This window comes from Pelodiscus sinensis, chromosome 5 (assembly GCF_052426305.1).
Source record: "Pelodiscus sinensis isolate ZL-2025 chromosome 5, ASM5242630v1, whole genome shotgun sequence".
Classification (NCBI taxonomy): domain Eukaryota; kingdom Metazoa; phylum Chordata; order Testudines; family Trionychidae; genus Pelodiscus; species Pelodiscus sinensis.
In genome coordinates, this window is record NC_143056.1 from 107826884 (window position 1) to 107853740 (window position 26857).

The following is a 26857-nucleotide window of genomic DNA, read 5'->3' on the forward strand; positions in this document are numbered from 1 at the left end:
CCACCTCTAAGTGCCTGTGAGTGTATGCACCATTCCACGGCCAATGCAGAAAGTCTTTGTGAAAGCTGTGTGCCGTCAAGAAAGGCTTAGAGAGGCAGGGGTGTTTGTTGCACAGGAAGTGGGAAGCTGTGGAGAGGTGAAGAACAGCATGAAGGAGTACATGAAGAGTGAAGGGAAAAGAGCTACAGAGCATGAAGTTTAATTTGGACCAAATTCTTATCCAAAGGGTTGAATTCTATGTGAACATAGACAATATTTGTGTAGTCGTCTTTCCACAATTGTGCATATCCAATTTCATTTCACATTTAGGTGACTGTGTAGTACACCCAAATCAGTTGGTTGAATCTGTGATGATTCATGTCAAACAAGTGTAGAAAGCAGGCACTACATTAAGACACATGCTCATTTCATAAATGATCTATCTCCAGCTTGAGAGATGAAAGGTCTTTGCATCTATCTACTCAATAGGTCACATAGAACTTCCGCATAATAAACAAGGCACTTAGACAAAGGCCAAATTATTACCAGTGAAGATTCTAAATAGTTGAAGAATCAAATAGCTCTTCTTAAGTCTTTCTTAAATCTGTTCTGATTCCCATATTAACATCATGCCCCCAGCTTGGCTATCCTCTTGGAAGGTGAAATAATGCTCTTCAAATCTATTTTGATATCATGGAGGAATTTTCCCTTGGCTAATACATTATACTTCCAGTTCCTTTGGTCTAGAAATTCCTATTAAGTGTAGCTGAAGTCAAGCAAGTTTTATAGCCTTTGATGTTTATATAGAAGACTTGTTGAGACTAATCACTGCCAATGGAGCCCAACGGCATGATTATCATTTTATTATTGTATTTTTAATATTTGTTTTGTTTTAAAGCAACCACATAACATTCTGCAAAGACGTTTACTGGAGACAAATTTATCAAAATTACAAAATAACCGAGGGACATGGACTCCAAAAAATGACATCTTAGCACAGACCAATAAGCTGAATCAAACCAACCCAGACAACCCAAAGCAAAAGGAGGAAGAAGACTTAATATTTGTGTGCTGTCAGGTAATGCTGCTTTGACTTCTTCACCAGATTTTCCTAAACCCTTTTATTATATCAACAGTGCAGGAGGAATTGAACCCACCCACATAACAAAGGCAGAGCTAAGCTCCTTGTTTTCCAGAGTCAGTGTTATGAAGTCCAATGTTTTTGCTGATGGGATATTACTTTTGACAGGTGTCTGTTTTCATTCCTTTTCCAATGTTGACAGCCCTGAAAAAATACATTGTTACTTTCCTGCTAACTGTACCCTTTAATGCAATGGATATAATAGCAGTTTGGCAAAACAAAGGCTCCATTAGCCTTCAAATACAACTGTTGTACAACTAACTGCTGGTTGACGCAAACATAAGTTTCCTGGGGCTGTGGAATTCCTGTGGTCCTAGGACACCCAGTATAATTAATCTTTCCATCATCCGCATCACCATCAAACCCTAAAGCACTCCTTTGTAGGCAGGATCTGTCTGTGGGAATGGCCTGCGTGCCATTCCCTTTGACATCTGAGCATATAGGATAGCAGATCTGGGGAATGTTTATTTTAAAAGTTGTGATCATTTTATTTTGTGATAGACACCTCCTGTGTAGCCTCTCTGTCTTAGTCCCTGCAGGTCCCTTCTCCCTTTCCATGCGGCAATCCCTTCCTGCCATCTCTGAAGGTTGGAGGTAGCTGAAGATGCTTATGTATATAGCGTCAACAAGATGCTCAGTGTTGTATATATGTCCAGATCCACAGATGCTCTATTGTGGTTTAGCTCCACTAAAGTCAGTGTAGTGATGTTGATTAACATCAACTGAGGAACTGGGCCTGTAATTTATGGCGGGGATGAGGAAGTTTTGATTAGTAGCCTGTGGTCTTCTCTCTGCATTGTGCCTTTATCACTCTCCATTGAGAAACTTTGCCGGCCAAGAAATGGGATGTGAGACCTTTGGGAAAGGGGCAGCCCGAGGACACTACAATGAGAACTATTTCTTTACATACCTGCTTGGCCCAATATCTACAGACAAAAGGTTCAGTGGGAGTTGCAGCTGCACCTCACAGGATCCAACTCTACATCTGCATTATTCACTTAAACTGGGGTGTGCAATAAGGGGCCTGTGAGCTAGAAGTGGTTTGCCAGGGCTAGCCTCAAATGGGCTGTCACTGCTACCTGTGTATCCACAGGCATGGCCTCTTCCAACTTCTGCTGGCCACAGATTGACGTTCCTAGCCAAAGGGAGCTGTTGGAAGCAGTGTCTCAGTTCATGCTGCTTCCCGCAGCTCCCATTGGCTGGGAACAGTGATCTGTGGCCAATCAGAGTTGCAAAAAGCCTTACCTGTGGATGCGCAGGTAAATATAGCACCGGCAGCCTGCTAGGGGCTAATCCTGGTGAACCACATCTTGTCTATGGGTCACTTATTGCCTGACTTAACCATTAGTTTGACATCCTTACATGCATCAACCCCGCAGTTCAGAAGCTGAGGGAAATAGAAAAGAAAATGCTGAAACAATGAAACCTCAACAGCGACATAGCAAGTGCTAGCCGAGTGCTGTGTTCCATGTACATGCACCTGAGCACATATGCAATTAACACTGGATTTCTTTCTTGAATTCTCTTCTTCTTTTCACATGCTCTGTTTTCTCCTTGCAGTGTGCTGGAAAGGACTTGAAAGCTCTGATTGACACCAGTTGTCAGTATAATCTCCTATCATCTGCATGTTTGGATAGGCTGGGGTAAGTGGCCTGTTTAAAATGAACTCCCAGTACAAGGCAGCATGCTGAGTACTCACACATACTATCGTTGCTTCTGAGCAAATGAAGAAAATTTTCAGACTTTCCAAATTATTTCTGAAACAGTCTGTTGAGCTGGAATTTGTGCTTCTCAGCACAAGAGTCTTCATTTTGAGGAAATAAAAACCATACTCGCTAGTGTGTATGCAAGCCACTGCCCTTACTGGATGGAATCAGAATTATGCAATTGTGCTTCATAACTTGCTATATGATGACGATCCATTAGCTCTGCTGGGAGGGGCCTATATCCTTGCCTTCATTATGTAACTCCACCTTACCGTCATATATAGCAGTGGCATTCCCCAGCAGAGAAAGAGATTTCTTCTCACTCATTACAAATGTACAATTAATGTTGAAAAGGGTATGGGGTTATTTTTTTGCAGGCACAATCCTACAAGTCCAGAGAACTCCCACTGAAATAAACCTACCACAGCAGTGCTGTGAATTAAAAAACCAATAGCCTTTTGGGAAGGTAAAGGGGACTTTCTACCTAAACCAGTTCATCTCCAGAATACGTCCTTTGTCAGGCTTGGACCTATTCATATTTTTTCTACTCCCAGTTTGCTCATTTTTATATCTCTGTAATGAAATTTTAATGAAAGGCTCCCTGGTCTGTTGTGTATTCTCAGAAGTATGGTAGCCTTTGATGTTCTGTGATGCCACCCTGTATAGAACGATTTAGAAGACATTAAAATTAAGGACTTGACCTTGCAGATACTTAATGCAGGACATAGTACTCTCTGCCATGCCTCGTCCCATTGACTTTAAAGAAAGACTGGTGCCCCTGGGACTCATCTGTAGTGTTTGTAAGCTGTGCCCTAACATGGGGTATGTCTACACTACAGCACTAATTCGAACTAATTTAGTTCGAATTAATTAATTCGAACTAAGCTAATTCGAACTAACGCATCCAGACTAAAAAACTAGTTCGAATTAGCGTTTTGCTAATTCGAACTAGCATGTCCACACTGAGTGGACCCTGAACCGGGGTTAAATATGGCTGGAAGCAGTGCCGGCAGGGCATCAGATGAGGACTTAGAGCGTGGAGCTGCTGTCTCAGGCTAGCCAAGGGCTATGCTTAAAGGGACCCGACCCCCACCCTGGACACACAGTTCTCAGGAGTGCCCCGCATGCAAAGCAGTCCTGGCTTGGATTGCCCGGAGTACCCACACTGGGCACATCACAGCACTCGGCCATCAGACCGGCTGCACTTGCTGCAGGCTGCTATCTGGGGAGAGGGGGCAATTGGGGGGCTGCAGGAGAGGTTCCACCCCCAGAAGCCCGCAGAGCCAGCCCAGTCCTCCCAATCGGGGGCTCGTACCCCATTCCTCCCTCACCTCCTTCCACTTACCCCTACCTAACCCCCCTTCCTGATGTACAAAATAAAGGACACTTGTGTTCAAAAATAGAATCTCTCTTTATTGAACAAAACTGGGGGAGACTGGGAAAAGGAGGTGGTAGAGGGGAAGAGAGAGGGTGGGAGAGGGGAGGGCAACTACAATGATGAGGGGTTTGGAACAGGTCCCATATGAAGAGAGGCTAAAGAGACTGGGACTTTTCAGCTTAGAAAAGAGGAGATGGAGGGGGGATATGATAGAGGTCTATAAAAGCATGAGTGGGGTGGAGAGGGTGCATACAGAAAAGTTCTTCATTAGTTCCCATAATAGAAGGACTAGAGGACACCAAAGGAAAGGAATGGGTAGCAGGCTTCAAACTAATAACAGACAATTCTTCTTCACAAAGCAAAGAGTCAACCTGTGGAACTCCTTGCTGCAGGAGGCTGTGAAGGCTAGAAGTAGAACAGAGTTTAAAGAGAAGTGAGATCAATTCATGGAGGTTGGGTCCATGGAGTGGTATTAGCCAGGGGGTAGGAGTGGTGTCCCTGCCCGAAGTTTGTGGCAGGCTGGAGAGGGATGGCACGAGACAAATGGCTTGGTCACTGTCTTTGGTCCATCCCCTCCAGGGTCCCTAGGGTTGGCCGCTGTCGGCAGACAGGCTACTGGGCTAAATGGACCTTTGGTCTGACCCAGTATGGCCATTGTAAGCTCAGGGTCGGGGGTCTCAGTGGACCACCTTGATTTTCATGCCAACCTGCTCCTGGGTGGCCAGGCTGGCAGCTATCCTGCCCTAGACGGCCACTTTCCTGTGCCTAGTGCGGAGATCGTGGACGAGGTCCACGATGTCTGCACTGGACCAGGCGGGTGCCCGCCTCTTGCGGTCCCGGGCAAGCTCCCGGGAGCCGTCAGCCTGGTCCCGGGAAGAGGGGGAGGGCTGGGGGGCATCGGGTGGCTGGCTCGAGCCGTGCCAGGTGCAGGGTCTGCTGGCTGGGTGCTGGCAGGCTTGCACCTGGCACGGGCACCGTAGCCAGCCCGTGCCCCTTTAAGGGGTCTGGGGCCGGGAGGGGGGCAATAGAGTTTCCCTGGTGTTGGCCAGAGTGGCCACCAGGGAAAGCTGGGGAGGGCTAGCCTCCCACTAGTTCGAATTAAGGGGCTACAGAGCCCTTAATTCGAACTAGTAAGTTCGAACTAGGCTTAGTCCTCGTAGAATGAGGTTTACCTAGTTCGAACTAAGCGTTCCGCTAGTTCGAATTAAGTTCGAACTAGCGGAGCACTAGTGTAGCACCTATCAAAGTTAATTCGAACTAATGTCTGTTAGTTCGAATTAACTTTGTAGTGGAGACATACCCATGGTGATTAGGGGTCTGTTCTTATTCCTACTGATGTTGGTGGCCAAAGTTCTCCCCACCCAAGAGAGAGGAAATATGTTTAGTGATATTAGAGAACTGACTTATAATCATATATGGCAAAACTCCCATTGACTTCAGTGGAGTGGGATCATTCTCTGGGTGGATAATTAATCAAAAAAACCTGTTGATGCTCTCCCTCCCCCTCAGCAACACTGAGGTTTCCAAATCAGCCTTGCAGGACTATGCAAACAATTGTAATTGCTCCCCCAGGACCATTACACCCACTAGGTAAATAATACCCATTTTCTCTGGAAGTCTGTTGTTTGTTTGCACAATAGTCTTTAATGGCTGCAAAGCAGCTGCACCCGCTACAAGCAAGGAAGGAAGTCACATGGCTTTGACACTGGAAGTGATGATTATGCATTCAGGGTGCAGTCCTGGGAGGTGCTGAGCACTCCTGGGAGGAGAGGCGAATGTTGGCCTCCTGGTGAAGCCAATGGAAGTTGACATGCTCAGTGTCTCTCCATATCCTTTGGCGACCGCTGTAACTGTTCTTGCCCATTTTTATGTCCGATTTGATTCCTGCTCTATTTTCAATCCCGCTGGAAAAAGAAGTTCCAGCCTTCAAGGAGGAAGTCTCACATCCTGACTTACATCAGTACTTCAGCCAATTTCTGCTCCTACTGAAGTCAAAGGGAAACCTCCCATTGGCTTCAGTATCAAAAGCCCTCCCTGCCCAAGGAAGAGAAAACACATCTAAGTATTAGAGTAGCCATGCATTGTATTGGGCTGTACATCAGGAAATTCAACAGTAAAGCTGACCCCGCCTCCCTAAATTCTTATTTATCTGTACTACAGTAGCACTTCCAAGCACCAACTGAGATCCGGACCTCACAGTGCCAGGTGCTAGACCGATCCACACACGAACGCCATGTCTACACTACGGGTATGTCTAGACTACATGCCTCTGTCGACAGAAGCATGTAGATTAAGTTACCCAGCATAGGAAAATGAAGCGGCGATTTAAATAATCGCTGCTTCATTTAAATTTAAATGGCTGCCGCGTTGTGCCGATCAGCTGTTTGTCGGCTCAGTGCACTAGTCTGGACACTCCACGGTCGACATCAAAGGCATTTGTCGACCTCCCCGATATACCTCGTGGGATGAGGTTTACCAGGGAGGTCGACAAATGCCTTTGATGTCGACCGCGGAGCATCCAGACTAGCACGCTGAGCTGACAAACAGCTGATTGGCACAGCGTGGCATCCATTTAAATTTAAATGAAGCGGCGATTATTTAAATAGCCGCTTCATTTCCCTATGCCCAGTAAACAAATCTATGTGGCTCCGTCGATGGAGCCATGTAGTGTAGACATACCCTACGTGAAAGATTGACACTGCTGCAGTCGATCTTCCAGGGTTCAATGTAGCGGATCTAGTGAAGATCCATTAGTTCAAACGAAGAGGATGCACCCGTCAGCATCTGTACTCCTGCTCCTATGAGGAGAAAGGGAAGCCGGCAGGAGCATTTGTTCCCGTTGACTTCCTGCTGTGTGGATGCTGATTTAAAATATGTCAACTCTGACTACATAATTTACGTAGCTGAAGTTGAGTATCTTAAGTTGACCTTCCCCTTTAGTGTAGACTAGGCCTAAGAGATGATCTTTGGCTTGAAGGAGTTATAGTGTAAAAAATAAAAATAAATAAATGAAAGAGACCATTATTAACCCCATTTTACAGATGAGGAACTGAGGCACAGAGGTCCTCAGCCAACTCAGGAAGCCTAAGGCAGAGCTGAAAGCTTGAATCTGGACCTGAGTCTCTTGCTATTGCTTTGACCAAAAGACCATTCTTTCTCTCAACCACCCTTTTGGGCCATTCAGTTTTATGTTTTCAGTGACATAAAATATGAGGAGGTTGTCCTACAGCGTGACTAATTACTATAGCTGTTGTTAGTTTAAACCAGGGGTGGGGAACCTCAGGCCTGGGGGCCAGATGTGGCCCCTGACTTGCCTACATCCGGCGCATGAGGCTCAGGGTCCCCTCCCCAGCATTGAGGAGCTTGCACTAGTGCTCCTGCCCCTCTGCTGCCCCACCGTGGGGCTGGAGCACACATAATCTACTAGGCTGGGGCCCCTTAGGCTCTGGTGTTGCAAGGGGAATGTGGGGCATGTCTTTCTCCTCAGTTCAGGACCACATCAGTGAGGGAAAGTTTTTTTGTTTTTTGTTTTTGCTTCTCACTTGCGTATGGCCCCCGACTGGCTCAAAAAAGTTTCTCCCTCCTGGTTTAAACCAAGACAGCCAACCCATTCAGTTCTGGTGCCTGCTGATGTTTTTGTGCTGCAGCAGCACAGTTTACTTCAAAATGACATAGATGATGCAAGGACCAACACTGAAAAAATTAGGATGATTTAATATAGGCTTTTGTATTTCACATGGCCATTGGCATCAGAAATGGAAAATAACTATTAAAAAATGACATCCATTTCTCTGCCAGTACAGGAAGGTGCTTGTAGTACCTCATCTAGAATTACTTTGTGCAGGCTGGTGTTGGAGATCCCAGGAAAGGAGTACCCGCTGGACTCCTGACTCCATCGCTGCCTAAGGGATCTCAGCACCTGACTGTCCGTGATATTCACACTGAAATCACATTTTTTCATCCTTCCTAACATAGTGATAGAAATGTAGCCGTGTTAGTCGGGGGTAGCTGAAGCAAAATGCAGGACAATGTAGCACTTTAATCTGAGGAAGTGGGTCTGGCCCACGAAAGCTCATCATCTAATAAACCATCTTGTTAGTCTTTAAAGTGCTACATTGTCCTGCATTTTCCTAACATAGGTCTTTAGCCACTCTACATACTCTCCTTATATGTGCAGTAAGAGATCAATTTAATTAGCCTGACGGGCTCTTCTAACAAAGCCTGTGCCTGGCAGTGAGGGGCATCAATGGGATCGCTTTGCAGAGAGGATAACAAGGAAACCACTTCACCACCATTTAAACTTCACCTTTTGTGGGTTAGGGCTGGAGCCTTCCTACTTCCCAAGCCTGCTTTTGGGCTGATTTTCTGTCTTACTGAACACAAATGAGCACATTCGTTGCACGCCTTCAGGGAGCTGTCTCCATGCATCCATCTGGTGCTGAGGTTCTGTCTGCCTGGCATGATCCAGCCACTGCTCTGCTTTTCTTAACTGACTCTGGCTCTGACTTGCAACCAGAAGCAATTTAGAAAAGGCAAATATCTGCCCTCCTCCAAGTAATTGCTCTCTCCTACTCTGCCCCACGCGGATCAGGCCACAGCCAGACCTTGGCACAAATATGCAACCCTGTTGAAGTCAAGAGGAGTTTGAAGGGGATCAGGCCCTAACTAAGGCTAAATTGGAAAAAATGGGCCAGATCTTGGCTCCCCCTCTGCCTCCTGCATACTGCTCTAGTGGCATACAGTGGGCAGGAATCAAGCGCAGGTGAGAGGCAGCTGTGCTTTCATAGCTGGCTCCTACTGACTTTCTTCCTGGCAGCCCTCAAAACAGGTGCTATTTCAGGGACAGGAAGGATAACAGAGGTGCCATGTACTGGCTGACAGCTCCTCAGCTGTTCTCACCAGGCCATGGAGTGCCCAGCAGCACCCTGCTGTGAACTTTTCCAGGATCAGCATAAAGCCAGTCTGAAGCTCAAGGAGCAGCTAGTGGCTACCTGATGCCTTTCCCCACCCACTTTGCTGTTCCCATCAGAGACTGGAGCAGCTTGGGATCTAGGCCAATGATTTTAGCTAATGTCACAGATGTTCATGGAATTTCTGGCAAAGAAATTAAGCTACTTTTTCTATACAATGAGCCCCTAACATTGAACAGTAAATTGCAAATGTCAAAGTCCCCTCTTCCCACCGCCCCCGGCTTGTTACCTTCTCAGGCTATGTCTAGACTGCAGGCTTCTTTCGGAAGAACTTTTTTTGGAAGAGTTCTTCTGAAAAAACTTCTTCCAAAAGAGAGCGTCCACACAGCAAAAATGCATCGAAAAAGTGATCTGCTTTTTCGAAAGATAGTGTCCACACTGAATGGACGCTATCTCGCATTTAAACTGTGATTATTACAGATGGAGTGGCCACCAGGGCACCTGTGCTTTTTCCTCTTTCCTCTTCTTTCAAAAGAACCCCTTCTTTCCTCGTCCACACACGCCTTTTTCCGGAAGAGCTCTTTCGGAAAGAAGCTTCTTCCCCATAGAAAGAGGTTTACCAATGTCAGAAAAACCCTTCTGTTCTTTAGATTTACTTTCGGAAGAATGTGATTGTAGGGTAGACGTAACTCAGATTTTGTTGGAAAAATGGCCGTTTTTCTGACAAAACTCTGTAGGGTGTAGAGATTCTCTTAAAGGGAGAATGGAACAGCCCAGAGAGCCTCCTGAGTACCATGGGCCAGATCTTCCAAATTGCTGGCTCCCCAGAACTGCAACAGAAGTCTATGGGAGCTTCTCTGAAAAATCAGACTCTTTGGTCCTGACCTGGCAAGATACTGATTCCCTCTTTTCCCCAGTGAAGTCAGTGGGAGTTGAAAGTACTCAGCACCTATTGGGAAGCTCAGGTTGTTTGATCTTTTCACGCATCATGGGTCTGGGAGCCTGAATTCCTTGTTCTTTTAGCTACATTACTCACCATCTTCTGACGAATTATTTGGTCCTAACTCAGCCAGGCGATGATGTCTGCAGACTGAGGTAGCAGAGAAGACTCTTGCTCTGCGTCTATCCCAGCTAAGAGATCCATTGACATGTGGGGCAAGAGAAAGTGCATCTCTTTGCTTTATACTTTACTATAAGCTGGATCTGTCTGGCTAGGCTTTTACCCTGCACTCAGTGTACCTGAACACCTACACCCCCATAAACACAGCCCAGACAGAAATAAATTGAGCAAATGCAGATACAGTAAATACAACATGTCATATCATAGCTAATTATGGCAATTGGACAAGAGACCTCTTTGAAGAGAGTTCCTTTGTGGCCGAATCTGCCCCTTTATTTGCTACCAAATACTGGTGGCAAACCAGATTTTCTTCTCCTGCGTGGATTATCAGCTTTGAGATGTGGAGGTCATTGCTTAGGCATGTGTGTCTGGTAGAAATATTATGGGTAATATTTCTCTGAGTAATTACAACAGTTAATCAGAATGCTGAATGTTAATGACATCAGCAAAAGTAGTTTTGCCATTCCATTCGGTTTAGCGATTCTAAAAGGAAACGCGGGGGAAATATATTCTGCTTCACTACCGTTAATGCACTTGGTAAACCAGAACACATGGAAAGATCAAGTGAAATGGAAATCAACAAAATTAAGAAACTGGAGCTCTTTGGTCCTTCACTCCGCAAAATAGTCCTATAGGACAGGAAAATCATAGAATTCTAGAACATTAGAACTGGAAGGAATCTCGAGAGGCCATCAAGTCTAATCCCCTGCCCTCATGGCAGGAGCAAGCACCATCTAGATCAGGTCTAACCTGCTCTTAAATATCTCCAGTGACGGAGATTCTACAACCTCCCTAGGCAATTTATTCCAGTGTTTAACCACCCTGACAATCAGGAAGTTTTTCCTGGTGTCCAACCTAAACTTCCCTAGCTGCAATTTAAGCCCATTGCTTCTTGTCCTATCCTCAGAGGCCAAGGAGAACAATTTTTGTCCTTCCTCCTTTATAACACCCTTTTAGATATTTGAAAACCGCTATCATGTCCCCTCTCAGTCTTCTCCTTTCCAAACTAAGCAAGCCCAGTTAAGAACATGAGAACATAAGAACGGCCATACTGGGTCAGACAAAGATTCATCTAGCTCGGTATTTTGTCTGTTGGCAGCGGCCAAAACCAGATGCCCCAGAGGGAGGGATCACAATAGGTAATCCTCATGTGATCCCTCCCATGTCACTCACCTCCAAAGAAGAAACAGAGGCTAGGGATACCATTCCTACCCATTCTGGATAATAGCTATTAATGGACCTAACCTCCATGAATCTACCTACTTCTTTTTTGAACCCTGTTTCTAGCCTTCACTACATCCTCTGACAAGGAGTTCCAAAGGTTGACTGTGCACTGAGTGAAGAAAAACTTCTTTTTGTTTCTTTTAAACCTGCCACCTGTTAATTTCATGTTGTGACCCCTAGTTCTTATATTGTGGGAAGAAGTAAATAACTTTTCCTTATTCACTTTTTCTACACCAGTCATGATTTTATAGACCTCTATCATATCCCCCTTAGTCTCCTCTTTTCTAAGCTGAAAAGTCCAAAGCTTTTTAATCTCTGTTCATATGGGACCTGTTCCAAACCCCTAATCATTTTGTTGCCCTTTTCTGAAACTTTCCAAATGCCAATATATCTTTTTTTGTGATGAGGCAACCACATTTGTACTCAGTATTCAAGATGTGGGTGTACGATGGTTTTATATAGGGGCAATAAGATATTTTCTGTCTTATTCTCTGTCCCTTTTTTTAATGACTCCTAACATTCTGTTTGCTTTTTTAACTGCTGCTGAACACTGAGTGGATGTTTTTAAAGAACTATCCACAATGACTCCAAGATATCTCTCCTTAGTAGTTGTAGCCAAATTAGTCCCCATCTTATTATATATATAGTTGGGATTATATTTTCCAATATGCATTACTTTACATTTATCAACATTACATTTAATTTGCCATTTTGTTGCCCGCTCACTTAGTTCTTTGAGTCTTCCCTCATAGGCCATGTTTTCTAGACCTTTAATCATTCTTGTTGCTCTTTTCTGGACCTTCTCCAATTTCTCCACATCTTTCTTGAAATGTGGTGCCAAGAACTGGACACAATACTCCAATTGAGGCCTAATCAGCTCAGAGTAGAGTGGAAGAATGACTTCTCGTGTCTTGCTCACAACACACCTGTTAATGCCTCTCAGAATCATGTTTGCTTTTTTTGCAACAGCGTCACACTGTAGACTCATATGTAGCTTGTGGCCCACTATGACCATTAGATCCTTTTCTGCAGTTTCCATGATTTTTCAAAGATGTTAGCTAAAGGCTGAGATACCTCTTCTATCAGCTCAAGTATTCTAGGATGCATTTCATCAGACCCTCGTGGCTTGAAGACATCTAACTTTTCTAAGTAATTTTTAACTTGTTCTTTTTTTATTTTAACTTCTAAACCTACCTTATTTCCACTAGCATTCCCTATGTTAGGCATTCCTTCCTTATCAGACTTCTTGGTGAAGACCAAAACAAAGACATCAGTAAGCACCCCTGCCATTTCCAAGTTTCCTGTTATTGTTTCTCTCTCTTCACTAAGAAATGGGCCTACGCAGTCCTTGGTCTTCCTCTTGCTCCTAATATACTTGTAGAACATTTTCTTGTTACCCTTTATGCCTCAACTAAATTCAGATTAGGCCTTTGCCTTTCTAATCTTGCCCCTGCATATATCTGTGTTTGCTTATATTCATCCTTTGTAATTTGACCTAGTTTCCACTTTTTATACAAGTCCTTTTTGATTTTTAGATCATGGAAGATCTCCTGGTTGATCCAAGGTGGTCTCCTGCTATACTTTTTATCTTTCCTATGCAGTGGAATAGAGTTTGCTTTTGAGCCCTTAATAAGGTCCCTTTTTTAAAATACCAACTCTCTTCAGTTGTTTTTCCTCCTAGTCTTGCTTCCTATGGGACATTACCTACCAGCTCTCCGAGTTTACTAACATCTGCCTTCCTGAAATCCATTGTCTCTTTTTTTAGATGCTTGTGTCCTGGGGAAATGGGAGTAACCTCTAAGGAACAGACTCCTTCTGAACAAAGCTTTGAAATATTCTAATAAAATGGCTCTTTTATTAATGGAGCCACTCTCAAAGTGCCCTGTTCAGAGTTGGTTCCTCTAGGGGGGTGACTGCTCTTGCAAAACAGATTTGTAGGGGGAAATGCCTTAGAAAACTAAAAAAATGCATGTGGATTATCTCAGGCAAGAGTTATCACTTGGTATTGGAATTTCTGCTTAATTTCAGTTCAATATAAAATATAAAAAATGTTCTTAAATAATTCATACTAGGGATATAAAATCACAGTTAATCAGTTAACTGGTTAAAAATTATATTTAACGGTGGAGCAGTAGGCGGGGGGCACTACAGCCCACTGGTTAACCATAATCAGTAAGTATCATCTAGCAAGGGGGATGCTTACTAGTTAACCAGTTAACTGGTTAACCATTCATCTTTCTAATCCATACATGTTATCAGGATAATTTATTAAATATAGTGAGCTAAGGAAAATACTGTACTTGTTAAAATATAACGTCTCATTGACAATCCTTTCCTCTTCTGCTGGATATTTTATTTATGTCACCACTTCCCATGAAGTAACCTGTCCTCATCTGCTAATGAAAAAAATCACACACATGCTTCTAGCTGTACGATTATTTGGAGACGTTATGGACCAAATGATGATGTGGGGCTACTGGTTCAACCACTTTGAATTCAATGTGGAGCAGCACATGCTTCCACCAGGACTGAATTTGGACCATTATTGCTAGAAGAAAGCTTTAAACTAACAGATTCTTCCTTCCTGGGGAAATGGGAGTGATCGCTAAGGAACAGACTCCTTCTGAACAAAGCTTTGAAATATAATCCAAAATAATTTCTTCATATGGAGCCTGATTCTGTCTCTTTGAAACCAATGAGACTCTTGCCATTTACTTAACCAGGATCAGGATACAGTATCATCATAAATAGGTCACCACAAAAGAAGCTCCAGATTACAATGACTTACTAGGAATGAACTGCAGAGCTCAAAGACTATAGTTCTACTGTCCTCTCTACTGAACACCCACTGTTTAATACAGTTACTGGTTTCAATGTACAGGTTAAAGGGGCATGTCAAAACATACAAGACTGAAGGTGAGAAGATGTCATTACCATGCAATATGAAAGTGATTGGCCAGATAGAACATTTAGCTGTTACATTGGGAACTATCCATGTGGACTGTTCTGCAGTTGTCACAGGTAAGTTATCGGGCAGTATCTTTCCAATGTGGGAGGCGTGTTATAAGCTAATTCCATATCTATTTGTATGCAATGAAGTAGGGATGTAAAATCCCATCTAATGGAGTAACCGATTGTCAGCCAACGGTCAGGGCAGTGTGTGTGTGTGTGTGTGTGTGTGTGTGTGTGTGTGTTTCCGAGAAAAGGTTTAACATCCGTGTCTTTACTGCTAGGACCGGGGTCCCGTCGCAGAGGGTAGCCAGCAGGCCAACAGACGCCCCTTTATATAGGAAAAGCTTATTACACCTTAGATTTTAGCTGCTAGAACACAAGGTTCCTTCGCAGCGGGCAGCCTGGGAAAGGCTGAAAGGTGCCCCAACAGATCTGTCACCTGGGAGTGACACAGATCCAAACGCCCAAGCTCTTCCTATACCTGTCCCTTATGACCGGCTGAAGTTCTTTTAAATTGTGCTTGGTTCTGTTACAGCAACTGAAGGAGTCAGATTTTAACCTTAAGCAGTTACAGGTTTATTAAAAAGACTTATAAAAGCATATGGTTACAATGCCTATTGCTCTATTTCTTAACTGTTAGCAAATACAGATCTTAAAATTGGTTACAAAGAAAATAAAGATAGAAAATAGAAATAATGGTACCAAGTGACAGCTTAATCTTTAAAGAGCTCTAAGTCTATGTGTACACTTAAGACAAAGGACCACATCCAGGTACAATTTTTACCCCCTTCTGTGCCTCTCGACTCCAGCGTGTCAGGCCAGGGCCGGTCTCTCAATTCCTAGGAAAGACGAATACGAGGTGGGCGTCCCCTTGGAACCTCGGGAGATCAAACACCTAACCCGACCAGCAGATAGATGGTAGATTGACACTCAGAGTAAATGTGCTGCTGGATCCATCTTTATACCCCAGGGGGCCCATATCCTCTTTCTTATCTAAGAGGCCAAATTGTACTGGTCCGTTTTGTGGCGCCAGTTCTTACAAGCAAGTTTCAAGTTAATTTACACTTGCAAGAGAGGAAGATAGCTAAATTAGGAGTGCCGGATATTCTTTACTGGGCAAGAGATTCCTCCCCCCGTGGACGGCTGTGTGTTCGTATCAATATGGGTTTGAGTCAAGGGCACTCCTTGGCAGCCTCTTGGTCAGCAATTGGCATATCTCTGTTTACAGCCATTCATGGTCACAGCAGCCTGCATATCCAGGCAAGCAAAAATGGATGTTACAAGCGGGGGGGGGGGGGGGGAGGGGAAGGGGCTTCCTGTCTGGCTACACCGGTTCAATGTCATGTAAACATGATGTTTGCTTCATATTTAACTGGTTAACCAATTAAGGGGAGAGGGTCAGGCTGGAGCAGTCCACCGCCACAAACCAGGGCTGCTGTGGATGCCCAGAGCAGCCCCCTACCCTCGGTGGGTAGGGAGCTGCTCCAGGGAGCTGAACCAGCCCCCTGCCCTCGGTGGGTAGGGAGCTGCTCCAGCTCCCACCAGTTAACCTTTCACATCCCTACTACAAAGTAGGTAGCGTGCTCATTTTTGCTCATCAACAACAAATATGAAGCTGTTTGTCCATTTTAAAAATAGAGATCTTTAATAAGAAGAGAAAAAAACTTTCATTCTTATGTTTAAAGTGAACTTATTGCTGGATCAACAGCTGGACTCCGTGTATCCACAGAATAGGTACCCTAAAGGCAGCAGCAGCATGTAAGAGTCCCTGTATTTCCCTGCTAATAACGTATCTTGTCTTTGGCCTGGGAATAGTTCAGCGTTCACGGTGTAGTCTATCATTGGGGGCAATGTTGTGACTGCCAAACAAAGATGATTCTTTTGTGCTGTGAAAATCCAGTCACTAGGAATTGGATGAAAGCCACCAAACCCATTTCACAGCAGGGCCTGAGCAGGCAGTAGCAACTTTAAGTCACTCCACTTTGGGTCACTGTCAAACGGAGACCTAGAGGGGAGAAGCTCTGTAGTCTACTTCCCTCTAGACTCATTCAGTCCCTCTAGTAAATTATCTGTATTTTACTGAATGTCTTTCCATAAAAAGTGGAGATATTTGCAAAGACTACAATAGATCATTGTTAATTTTGATTTTTGTTTTAAAACAGAAGACAATGAGAAACATTTCTCCCTAGGGCTTCAGACCTTGAAATCTCTGAAGGTAGGATATCTCTGTGTGTATCCTTTTGTACTTTTACTATTCCTGAGGGGATCATTATGGATTTTTTTATTTCACCTCTTACATTAGTATTTATTATTATTTTAGTGTGTCATAAATATGGAAAAGCATCACCTTGTACTGGGGAAGACAGAGAGAGAAGAAATCCCATTTGTTGATAATAACATCTCCAAAAATGGAGATAAGTAAGTATGTAATGCTAAAGCTCTGGTTGAATCTCATGTATGTACACTTATTTTAGCCAAGAATGCAGGTCTGGCTACCACAGTGATAGAAAAGGAAATATTTGCATTGATGTCAGAGGGCTTTGAATTAGGCCACTAGATTGAATGTTGCCAGCCAATTCTTGTCACATTTATGTAAGCTACCTTCAAAAACTAGAGGGGTCATTTTCAGAGAGATACCTAAGGGATTGACGTAGCCACTTGGCTCTTTTTGAGATTAATGGGGGGTCATCTAGCTGACTCCAAGTCCTGGCACTCTGCTTTGAGAATGTGAAGAAGTGGGTTGTACCCATAAAAGCTCATGTTTTGTTAGTCTTTAAGGTGCTGCTAGACTATTCATTTTTTTAAAGTTTTTCCAGTCACAGACTAATTCGGCTACTCCTCTGATTATTTTTTAGAATGTTCCCTGAGAAATATTTTCAGGCCTTTCCTTATTATTATTTCTGCCTCCCCTCCCCCCCCACTGGTGTCTTTCTTGGACCCCAGTTTATATAATGAAATGAGAGTGCCGCTTAGCTACACTGTAACAAATCATTTTACTATAATATCACAAAATAATTATTTGACTAATCCTAACAATGCAAAATAACTCTTTAACCAATCAGATCCAGTATGCTAGTTGATTTAAACCTTGCAAAGTTAGTTATGCACAGAGAGAAACAAAGAACCAGAGACCATGCAGATGAACAATTGAGAAGTAGGGACCAAGAAGCAAAACAATAGGGCTACGTCTACACTGGCCCCTTTTCCGGAAGGGGCATGCTAATTTTTCAGATCGTAATAGGGAAATCCGCGGGGGATTTAAATATCCCCCGCGGCATTTAAATAAAAATGTCCGCCGCTTTTTTCCGGCTTTTAGAAAAGCCGGAAAAGAGCGTCTACACTGGCCCCGATCCTCCGGAAAAAAGCCCTTTTCCGGAGGATCTCTTATTCCTACTTCAAAGTAGGAATAAGAGATCCTCCGGAAAAGGGCTTTTTTCCGGAGGATCGGGGCCAGTGTAGACGCTCTTTTCCGGCTTTTCTAAAAGCCAGAAAAAAGCGGCGGACATTTTTATTTAAATGCCGCGGGGGATATTTAAATCCCCCGCGGATTTCCCTATTACGATCTGAAAAATTAGCATGCCCCTTCCGGAAAAGGGGCCAGTGTAGACAAGCCCTAGAAGTATAGATTTTACAATCATAACCGTTGATAAGTGATTCCCTGCCAGACAGGATGTTTTCTTTGAACATCCTAACAGATTCCTTGCTTATCTGGTGATGGTGGGTATTATTAGGAGGGGCATCTTCTTTAACAGCCCGATGTTACATTGTTTTGATAAAACTGAAAAATGTGAGGAGTTGGCTTTCTGCTTCTTGGCTCACGGCTGCAGAAAAAGGCCCAGACCTTACAACATTCCTATTGTATTACAGTCTTTCTTTCTTCCCATTCCAGCTTTTCTGAGGATTAAAGACTGAAACATCCACAAATGAGAAACCCTGACATCAAAGAAAAGCTCCAGAAAAAAATAGCAACATGTAACATTGATAACACTTATGCTATAGGCTACAGCTGTAAAGCTAAATTAAATCATATTCAGTAGCCAGTAACTTAGCAATGTTGTCTTGTTTATCTATGTTTTTGAGATATAAATATATGCCTATTTTCCAGACTCTACTGCAATGCCCACCTGTTATGAATGATTTCACAGACCTGATGGGCATAATTTAATGATGAGAAAAGACCTTTTTATAGCAGCCTCAAATGAAATAATTGTTTATCTGTGATTAGAAGCTATCAGAATTAGATTTTTACTAATGATTTTTTCAATAGCTAATGTTTATATACACTAAATTGACAACACCAGGTCAAATAGCCATAAAAAGAAGCTATTCAGATTAAAATATCAACAGAAATATTACATACTGGTACACATCATCTCAACAGTAATAATGTTTTTGCCATGTGGAGTCTGAGAAGAACAATCATATGATTATTCACTGATGGAATTTGCCTTCAAGACCTCTGTTTACAGAAGATTGTTACTAGAACTATTCCACAGTTCAATAACAGCAATTCTAGAAAATTCTCCACTCTGCTGGATTGGCATGTTGAGCCATAACAAAAGAAACAAGCACAAAGTTGTACTGTCCAAAAAGCAGCAATGCTGCTGATAGACAATTTGGCCTGTTGATTTAGTTGTGCACCAGGATAGTGTGATCTAACTTTACTTTGGATGCTTTTACATTTCTCCCCATCCATGTGCTGCTCTCTGAGCCCATACCAGTATTACAGCACCAGACTGAGCTTGAAATTACACTTGCAACACCACAGCTAAATTGGTTTTAAAGCCCTGTACTTCAGCATCATTACCTTTAATGCACGATGTGTATGGTTATCTGCAAAATCCCCAGCATGTCTTAAAAGTCCAAGACCAAGCCTGATTCCCCCAGAAGGAATTTGGAAATTTTCATTGGGCCCAACATTTAGCCCCTTTTTGCTCTCTTGTTTGAACAATGATGGTACTACTGCACACAGACCTTTCCTAGATAACGAAAGAAATCCGTTGCACCCCCTTGAAAGACTTGAACCTTTTACAATGATCCTCTGCATATTTTAAAGGTGAATGTGGGAATTATTTACTATCAGCAGTGGAGGGGCTTCTTTCAAAGCTAAGAAATTTGTTAGACAATCAGGTTTGTGCTAATTATCCTTACTTAGGTTATTGAGTCTGAGTGTTTGGCATAGCAGCTGTCAACACACCTAGATTTTCAAAGAGGCTTTTTGTAGTGCTTCTTATGCTGTGTAACCATGAGACTGAAACCTGCAGACATTACTAAAGTCTACACTCAGGATCCAGTCAACCAAAGCACTTAGGTACCAGTTCAGCAAGATACGTAAGCATGTACTTTATGTAAGCATATGTGTAGTAAGGATGTTAGATATTGGTTAATTTTCTAGTCATGTAGTAGTCATTGGTTAATTTACTAGTCATGACTAGTCGATAGGCACTTCCGCATTCCTCCTTTGAAATGTACAAGAGCCCCAAGGGAACACCGCGTGCAGCATGGGGCCAGCAGGAAGTCCTGCTGCTTCTGGGCTGCACTCAGCATGCCAGCTTTGAAATGTACAAGAGTCCCCAGCGGGGGTTCTTGTGCATTTCGAAGCAGAAGCAGCCTCATGGAGCCTGGGGTCAGCTGGGGATGCAGAGTCCCCCACTGACCCCGGGCTCCATGTTGCGTTGTCGATTTGAAATGCCACGCGCAGCCCAGAGTCAGCTGCAGACTCCCCAGCTGATCCTGGGTTCCGCGGAAATGCTGCGCAGAGCCCAGGATCAGCTGTGCAGGGATGCCGCTTTGAAATATCCCCTCATCCCTCCCCCTCTCCTCTTTGCTGCCTCTATCTGATAGAGGCAGCAAGGGGGGGAGGGAATCGACTAGTTGATTGACTATCCGATAAGCATTTGCTTATCAGATAGTTGACTAGTCGACTAGTCCTTAACATCCTTAGTGTGTACGCCTGATGAAATCAACGAGCTTATTAGTGTATTTAAAGATAAATGTGCTTATTAAAGTTCTTTGCTAGATCAGGGCTTCAGCTGGTAGAATCCTGCTAGACCTAGTTCTTGCAGTACCCACTGAACTCAATGGGACTCAGCACCTGTTAAGAATTGGCCTATTGGGAATTTTTCCTGAATAAGGATTAAGGGCTCTCATTGACTTCATTGGGAATGAGATCAGGGCCACAGCCCACAGAATTTGACCCATAGTATAGGTTTGTCCTGAGGTTGCTGATTTATTCACAATAACATTGATGGCTGTACTCTGCTGCCCTATAACTACAATAGCCGGTCTGGCCTTACCAAATGGGTGCCTGTATTTTACCAGCTTGGGCTCTTGCAGTGGATTTGAAAAAAATCCATTTGTAGTCTTGGGTATTTATATTGCAGTCCAATTTGTATTACAGGCAGTCCTCGGGTTACGTACAAGATAGGGACTGTGGGTTTGTTCTTAAGTTGAATTTGTATGTAAGTCAGAACTGGTACATATTGTACCCCAGGTGTCCCCAATTCAGCCGCTGCTGAAACTGACCAGCGGCTGATTACAGGAAGCCCGAGGCAGAGCTGCTTTGCCCCGGGCTTCCTGGAATCAGCCGCTGATCAGTTTCAGCAGCAGCTGACTTGGGGACACCTGGGGTAGAGCAGCTGGGGTGCTGCCAGGTTGGTCCCCGCAGCGCTGCACCTCATAGAATCATAGAACTGAAAGAGACCTCAGAAGGTCATCAAGTCCAGCCCCCTGCTCTAGGCAGGACCAATTCCAACTAAATCAACCCGGCCAGGGCTTTGTCAAGCCGAGACTTAAACACCTCTAGGGATGGAGACTCCACTACTTCCCTAGGTAACCCATTCCAGTGCTTCACCACCCTCCTAGTGAAATAGTTTTTCCTAATATCCAACCTGGACCTCTCCCACCACAACTTGAGACCACTGCTCCTTGTTCTGCCATCTGTCACTACTGAGAACAGCCTCTCTCCATCCTCTTTGGAACCTCCCTTCAGGAAGTTGAAGGCTGCTATCAAATCCCCACTCACTCTTCGCTTCTGCAGACTAAACAGACCCAAATCCCTCAGCCTCTCCTCATAAGTCATATGCTCCAGCCCCCTAATCATTTTTGTTGCCCTCCACTGGATCCTCTCCAATGCGTGCTCATCCTTTTTGTAGTGGGGGTCCCAGAACTGGACACAATACTCCAGATGCGGCCTCACCAAAGCCGAATGAAGAGGAATGATGACATCTGCTGGCAATGCTCCTCTTAATGCAACCTAATATGCCATTAGCCTTCTTGGCTACAAGGGCACACTGTTGACTCATATCTAGCTTCTCATACACTGTAACCCCCAGGTCCTTTTCTGCAGAACTACTATTTAACCGGTTGGTCCCCAGCTTGTAACTATGCTTGGGATTCTTCCGTCCCAAGTGCAGGACTCTACACTTGTCCTTGTTGAACCTCATCAGATTTCTTGTGGCCCAATCCTCCAATTTGTCTAAGTCACTCTGGACCCTATCTCTGCCCTTAAGCGTATCTACCTCTCCCCTCAGCTTAGTGTCAGCCGCAAACTTGCTGAGGGTGCAATCCATCCCCTCATACAGATCATTAATAAAGATATTGAACAAAACCGGTCCTAGAACCGAACCTTGGGGCACTCCGCTAGAAACCGACCGCCATCCTGACATCGAGCCATTGAGCACTACCCGCTGGGCCCGGCCTTCTAGCCATCTTTCTATCCATCTTACTGTCCATTTATCCAATCCACTATCCTTTAACTTGCTGGCAAGAATATTGTGGGAGACCATATCAAAAGCTTTGCTAAAGTCAAGGTATATAACATCCACTGACTTCCCCATGTCCACCGAGCCAGTTACCTCATCATAGAAGCTAATCAGATTGGTCAGGCACAACTTGCCCTTTGTGAATCCATGCTGACTATTCCTAATCACTTTCCTCTCATCCAAGTGCCTCAGTATGAATTCCTTAAGGATCCCTTCCATGATTTTTCCAGGAACCGAGGTAAGACTGACTGGCCTATAGTTCCCTGGATCATCCTTCTTCCCTTTTTTGAAGATGGGCACTACAATTGCCTTTTTCCAGTCATCCGGGATTTCTCCCGATCTCGACGACTTTTCAAAGATAATAGCCAAAGGCTCCACAATGACATTTGCCAACTCCCTCAGTACCCTCGGATGCACTAAGTCCGGACCCATGGATTTATGTACGTTTAGCTTTTCTAAATAGTTCCTAACCTGTTCTTTACCCACCATGGGCTGTCCATCTTCATCCCATCTTGCGTCACTTGGTGCAGAAGTCCAGGAGCTGACCTTGTCCATGAATACAGAGGCAAAGAAAGCATTGAGTACTTCAGCTTTCCCCACATCAACTGTCACTAGGTTACCTCCTTCATCCATTAGGGGCCGCACACCCTCTCTGATCACCTTCTTCTTGTTAACATGCCTGTAGAAACCTTTCTTGTTATCCTTCACATCCTTAGCCAGTCGCAATTCCATTTGCGCTTTCGCCTTCCTGATAACCCCCCGGCATTCTCGAGCTATACCTTTAAACTCCTTCCTGGTCATTTGTCCAAGTTTCCACTCTTTGTAAGCTTCCTTTTTGTGCTTAAGTTCACCAAGGATTTCCCCTGTAAGCCAGTCCGGTCTCCTACCATGTTTGCCTCTCTTGCTACGCGTTGGGATGGTTTCTTTCTGTGCCTTCAATAAGGCGTCTTTAAAATACTTCCAGCTGTCCTGGACTCCTTTCCCCTTCATGTTAATATCCCAGGGGATTCTGCCCATCAGATCTCTGAGGGAGTCAAAATCTGCTTTTTTGAAGTCCAAGGTGTGTATTTTACTACTCTCTTTTCTTCCTTTGGTCAGGATCCTGAAATCTACCATCTCATGATCACTGCTTCCCAGGTTGTCACTCACCTTCCCTTCCCCTATTAGTTCCTCCCTGTTTGTGAGCAGAAGGTCAAGCTGCGCACGGCCCCTGGTCGGATCCTTCAGCACCTGTGTCAAGAAGTTATCCCCAACATTCTCCAAAAACTTCCTGGATTGTCTGTGTACTGCCGTATAGGTTTCCCAGCAGATGTCAGGGTGATTAAAGTCCCCCATGAGAACCAGGGTCTGCGATCTGGAAGCTTCTTTCAGTTGTCCGACGAAAGCCTCATCTACCTCATCCACCTGATTCGGTGGCCTGTAGCAAACACCAACCACAACATCACTGCTGTTGTTTGCTCCTTTTAACTTAACCCATAGACTCTCAACAGGTTTTTCTCCCTCTTTATACTGGAGTTCAGAGCAATCGTAGTGCTCTCTTACATATAGTGCAACTCCTCCTCCTTTTCTCCCCTGCCTGTTGTTCTTGAACAGTCTATATCCTTCCATGACAGCGCTCCAGTCATGTGAGTCATCCCAGCAAGTCTCTGTTATCCCAATTAAATCATATTTCTTGGTCTGGGCCAGGGCCTCCAGTTCTTCCTGTTTGTTGTCCAGGCTTCTCGCATTAGTGTATAAACACTTCAGGTAACCAGTTGATCGTCCTATCTTCTCCATTCGAAACATGGGTCCTCCTTTCTTGTCCCTTCCTCTCTGCATTTCTTCCCGGTATCCGACTTTCCCACTCCCCTCAGGGTTTTGGTCACCATCTCCCGACGAACCTAGTTTAAAGCCCTCCTCACTAGGTTTGCAAGCCTGCCCGCGAAGATACTCCTTCTTCTCTTTGTTAGGTGGATCCCATCTCTTCCTCGGCGCTGTGGGACCAATCCGGCAGCCCCCCAGCTGCTCTACCCCAGGCGTCCTGATTCAGCCGCTGCTGAAACTGACCAGCGACGAGAAAAGCCTGGTCTGTTGGGGGCGGGGGCGCACTAGCTGCGCCCCCTCCCCCAGCAGACCGGCTTTTCTCGCTGCGGAGGACGGGGGCGGCGGGACCACGGTGCGTCTCAGCGGTCCCACCGCCCGCGACCTCCGTGGAGAGAAAAGCCTGGGGTGCTGGGGGGGTGGGCCCCCAGCAGACCAGGGAGACGTGGAGCAAAGCTGCGGAGGACGCGGGCGGCAGGACCGACCAGACGCGCCACGGTCCCGCTGCCCGCATCCTCCGTGGCTTTGCTCTGCATCTCCCTGGTCTGCTGGGGGGGCTCCCCCAGCAGACCAGGGAGACGCGGAGCAGCTTTTCTCGCCGCGGAGGACGCGGGTGGCGGAATCGCCGCGGCGCGTCTCAGCGGTCTGCTGGGGGGGGGGCGCAGCTAGTTCGGGGTTCCCTCACCCCGTTCTTAAGTAGGGTCTGCCTGTATTAGTGGTTTGGGCTATTTTCTATTTCAGTGATGTGGTGCAGTACTCTCCTGGACATACAATATTTTATATAACACAGCTCTGTGTATGAGAGGGGTGGACTGCACTGTATAATCCTGACACTGTGTTGTACAAATATCTTTCACTAAATAGGGAATATATTTGATGAAACATATATGCCATGAATTTTGTATTTTGGTACTTTATTCTGTGTGTGTGTGTTACTGTGCCAAATGTCAAATTAAAGTCTAAATAATGTTTAAGCTTCTATTACAGTTTGTTTGTTTGTCTCCTGAATTCTTCAATGATGTGTTTTTACAAGATTTAAACTTACAGCCATTGAAAATATGTAATGTAGGTCTCTATCTTGAATAATCTAAAATGTAGTTTTGTAATTCTGCCTAGAATTTATTCCCTGAAGTAATCGGTCACATGAGTCATTTACCCTCTTACCAGGATATAAATCCCTTTGTGATCCCTTGCTTCCAAACATGCTAAATAGAATGTAGCATTTTGTTGTAAAGTAATAATGCTGGAACTTCTTATTTCACTGTATATTGGACTGCAATAAGATGTTTGGAATGAATTTTGTTTGTTTCAATTTTATATTTTTTTTAAAAAAGAGCTCTTCACGTACATAAGTTCCCCCACCTCACTGAAACAAATATAAATAGTAGGGATGTTAAACAGTGTGTAAATGAATAGTTGTGTAATCACATCAAATTTTACCAGTTACATGATTATCTGATAGGCCCTGGGGGCAGGGCCAGTAGCCAGTGTGCTCTGGCCCCACTCCAAAGGAGCCCACTTCTAACCCCCTGTATCAGAGGCAGCAGCGCGGGATGGCAGGCAGGAGCCAGTTTAAAAACTGGCTTCTTGTGCAGATTGATTCTGCTTACTACCTTGTGCTGCAGCCTCTGATACGGACGCAGCAGCGTAGGGTGGCAGCAGCCAAGAGTGCCATTTATGAGCATCTGGAGGGGCAGCAGCCCCTCCCCCCAATTCTTATCCCCTGGATTTCATACTTGAGGTCTGCTTAAAGCCCATGTCCTGACTCCAGAGGCAGTTCTTAAATGCAACAGAGTTTGGGCTGCTTGCAGCTTTGCCTTTGAGGCAGGGAGTTTGTTATAAAAAGAGGAAGGTAGGGTGATTAAGAGTAACAAAAGGCTTGGCATTTAAGCAATTGAAGTATCATCATGAAAATGTTGCTGGGTACTCCACTTAAAAAAATAGGGAGGGAAAGAGTAGGGATGAGTGTTGTGCTGCAGGGACCTGCATTTGGATCACTGCTGTTAAACTTCTCATAAATGTTCTTGAAAAAGGGCTAAACAGGGACTAATCCAAAGGTGACTGCAAAAAATTACAAAGGGGTCTCACAAAACTGAGTGATTGGGCAACACAAAGTCAGATGGAATTCAGTGTAATACATGCAATGTAATGCACATGGGAAAATATAATCCTAACAATAGATACAAAAATGATGGGGTCTAAAATAGTGGTTACCACTTAAGAAAGAGATCTTAGAAATCTTGTGGACACTTCCCTGAAAACATCTGTTCAATGTGCAGTGGCAGTCTAAAAACTAAAAAAGCTAACAGAATATTGGGAATCATTAGGAAAGGAATAGATAATAAGACAAAATACCATATTGCCTCTATAGAACGTCGTTGGATGCCCACATCTTGAATACTGTATGCAGATCTGGTCACCCCGTCTAAAGAAAGGTACATTGGATTTGGGAAAGGTACAGAAAGGGCAACAAAAATGATTAGGGGTAAGGAACAGCTTCCATATGAGGAGAGATTAACAAGACTGGGACTTTTCAGCTTTGAAAAGAAATAACTAAAAGGTGTGGGGATATGTTAGAGGTCTAGAAAACCATGAATGGTGTGGAAAAATAGAATAAGGGAATGTTATTCATTCCCTCACTAACACAACACAAGGACTGACCCAATTAAATGTATAGGCAGTAGATTTCAAACAAACAAAATAGGTGACAGATGGATCATGATGATTGCCTCTTCTGTTTATTCCTTCTGAAGCACCTGGCATTGGCCACTGTCGGCAGACAGGATGCAGGGCTAGAAGGACCTTTGGTCTGACCCAGTGTGGCCATTCTGATGATTTTATATAGAGTTGAAATGTATCTGCCCCCTGCTGTAACCCACTAGAC

The 26857-nt window shown here is 44.4% G+C and overlaps 1 protein-coding gene across 7 annotated transcripts in view; it reads left to right on the plus strand.

Moving 5' to 3' along the window:
* Window positions 1-24925, plus strand: part of NRIP3 (nuclear receptor interacting protein 3) — a 105642-nt gene extending 80717 nt beyond the window's left edge. For all 7 annotated transcript variants that reach the window (XM_089778635.1, XM_089778636.1, XM_089778638.1 and 4 more), the window contains 6 exons: window positions 878-1057; window positions 2681-2763; window positions 14340-14479; window positions 16573-16625; window positions 16731-16828; window positions 18300-24925. In XM_089778635.1, coding sequence (XP_089634761.1) covers window positions 878-1057; window positions 2681-2763; window positions 14340-14479; window positions 16573-16625; window positions 16731-16828; window positions 18300-18315 — 570 coding nt within the window. In that variant the 3' untranslated portion in view covers window positions 18316-24925. The remainder of the gene's footprint in view (window positions 1-877; window positions 1058-2680; window positions 2764-14339; window positions 14480-16572; window positions 16626-16730; window positions 16829-18299) is intronic.
* Window positions 24926-26857: the final 1932 nt, after the last annotated feature.